We start from the raw sequence: 2,740 nt of genomic DNA on the forward strand, positions 1-2,740 counted from the left end.
CAGCAATTCAGCACTTTGGTCTTTTCCAACATTTCTATTCGAACGATCCTTAGAGTCTACAACACAGTTGAAATCTCCCAAAAATATAAGCGCCCGGCTGCATTCAAGGAAAGGCACCAACTGCTCAAAAAAGTCGCGCCGTTCTTTTTGTGTCGTTGGTGCATACAGGACCACCATCCTCACCGCACAGGTTTCGTACTTGATGTCGCACACGACGAAACGCCCCCTTGCACCAGTTATTACTTGCTCCACTGCTACGCCTACACTTTTCCTCAGGAAAAGACAGCAACCTGCCGACAAACCGACTGCATGGCTTACGCAAACATTGAAGCGTGACCGAAAACCAAACCCCATATTATCTGTTTGCTGCTCATCTTCAACCTTTGTTTCTTGTATGGCTACGATGTCTAAATCTAGTTCTCTCAACAAACGGTTCAACTGCACTTGCTTCCATCTCAAGGCGAGCCCTCGGACGTTTAAAGTGCCCACTTTTAGCGTTTTTTTCCAATAAGCCATACTCTAAACCCAGCTAACAAACAATGAATAAAGGCTCACTTTTTCAGTCTCTCGTCGCGAGTGAGCGACGAGGCCCGCAACACGATTTGCGATAAGGCTAACTTGCCTTTCTTAGCGTCTTCCACCCTCCACAGCTTTTCTAGTCGACGCAGTTCCCGTTCTGTAGCTGGCACCTTTTCATAGTCTCGTGGTCTCTTCATGGAGGCAGTTGTCATATCCATCGGGGACTCAGCAACGCTGCCTTCCGAAGTGCCTTTCGCTGCTGGCTGATCCGACGACATAGCGGCCTCCGCCCCCTTTCCAGTTGTTTCTGCAGCGGGTTCGCTAACTTGCGTCTTCCCTCCGCTGGTGGTGTGCTCCGGATGTTGGACATCAGGTCCCTCTCCGGATCCTGTAGGGGGCAGGGCTCAAGCGTTCTCCAGTTCCTCCTGGTCCATGATCAACTCGCTCCCGTCGTCTTGAGGGGGCACAATACCCGTGGCCACACGGGCATACGTGCGGACGCATCCCTCCCGGTCGTGCCCGAAGATATGACACGAACTACATCTCGGAGTGCGGCAATCACGTCGAATGTGGCCTGTCTTCTTACATCTTAAGCATATTGGTGGCCGTCCAGGCACCACCACTAACACAAGCCCTCCGTAAAACTTGTACATGTGGGGCAAATCATCGATCGAAAGCACCTCTTTGAGCACTATTTTTACTAGCCGAGTTGTCGATTCAGCCTTTTCAAAACCCAGGCTGTTCCACTGCTCATAAGTGACTTTTTTCACAACTCCAAAGTCTTCGAACGCCCTCTGCACCGCTTCACTCGAAACGTAGAAAGGCACCCAGTGCACCTTGAAAACCAACTCACGCTTGTTCGGGTCGACGACCGCACAGTAGCGTCTCTTCACTTCCAGCGCGCCTTCTTTCAGCAGGCGTTTTTTCGCTTCCTGAGTCTTCATCTTCAGCGTCCAGATATGGGACATTTGGAAGGGTCGAATGCCAGCCACGTAGGGTAGTACACCGGCCTTTTCCAACGGCTCACGAAAGTACTGTATGCGATAAGGCCGGCCGGCAATATCACAGTGAAGGAAAACCGTTGTCTTCATTGCTTCTCCCGAAGGAAACGTAGGTAGAACCATGCGATAGCCCAGTGGTGGGCGTCGTCCGCCGCATCCTCGGCCAGACATGACCGATACCGAGGCACGCTCAGAGCTTGCCATCACACGTCCGTCTCCCACGGAAGCCGGAAGTGGAAACCACAAGGCCACCGCTTCGGTTTAAAATTCCAGTGGACTTTCCGCGTTAACTCTATAAGGAACTACTTCATGGAGGACTCCGTAAGTTAAGGATACGCGAGGTTCGTGTCTAGACAAATTGTACAGTAAGCGGGCGCCTTACTTTTTTGACATCGAAAAGTAGCCGCTGCGGCCGGGATCGAACCCACGTCTTTGAGAAAAGCACTCGAGCGCATTAACCACTAAGCCGCTGCAAAAGAGATTCAATTCAATGTGCCGCAAAGCTTCATTTGATCTGACCACAGGTAACTTCAGTTTTATTTATTTTGCTGCGTTAGTAGTAGAACTCTCATACATCAAAATGTCAGTGGCATGTTTTTAAAGCTTTAGCCTCATCGGACGAAAAAGAGGAAGAAAATAAAGTTGGCAGGTCTTGTCTTTGTTAAGCCGGCTATGTATGAAAGCACGGAAGTTCTTTCGTTTTACTTGTTTTAACTCGATGTGAATGCAGTTTTTTTCACGATACTCACATGATTCAAATTTTGGGTCCTACGGGCTTTATGTGCTGCAGCTTCAGCTCTACATGTGACGTCATCTGGGAACCGCCGCGTCAAATAGCGGAGGCATTAATTATGCCGTGCCAAAACGAACACATTAAAGAGAATGAAATGAAAAAAAAAAAAAAAACGACACGTAGAACCGAATCCAAAAACGCAGACTTTTCTTTGCATCGAAAAGTATGATCACTACTCAATGTCCATTTGATCAGGCTCTAATCCCTCTTATTTAATGCTCTCGGACCTTTAAGGGAAAAATAAATGAAATACATGAAATATCACAGTCGTGAATCCTGCGTCTTCCACGATGGACACGCGGAGTATTGGAGAGAGCACGGTCCCCCTCTCGCCCTTTATGTGAGGTGACGGAGAGAGAAAATGTGTGAGAGAGAGAAGAGAAAAGAGAGAACGTTGGAGGCCACGGATGGCTTGGGAGGTTACAGT

At 48.9% G+C, this 2,740-nt stretch overlaps 1 protein-coding gene across 1 annotated transcript; it reads right to left on the reverse strand.

The window, feature by feature from the left end:
• Positions 1 to 915: 915 nt before the first annotated feature.
• LOC146182230 (uncharacterized) lies at positions 916 to 1,724 on the reverse strand. The gene has a single exon (XM_084575981.1). The coding sequence runs from the start codon at positions 1,722 to 1,724 to the stop codon at positions 924 to 926; it is 801 nt and encodes a 266-aa protein (XP_084432107.1). The 3' UTR covers positions 916 to 923.
• Between the last annotated feature and the right edge of the window lie 1,016 nt (positions 1,725 to 2,740).

This window comes from Amblyomma maculatum, chromosome 8 (genome assembly GCF_055883805.1).
Source record: "Amblyomma maculatum isolate TAMU_Amacu chromosome 8, ASM5588380v1, whole genome shotgun sequence".
NCBI classification, from domain to species: domain Eukaryota; kingdom Metazoa; phylum Arthropoda; class Arachnida; order Ixodida; family Ixodidae; genus Amblyomma; species Amblyomma maculatum.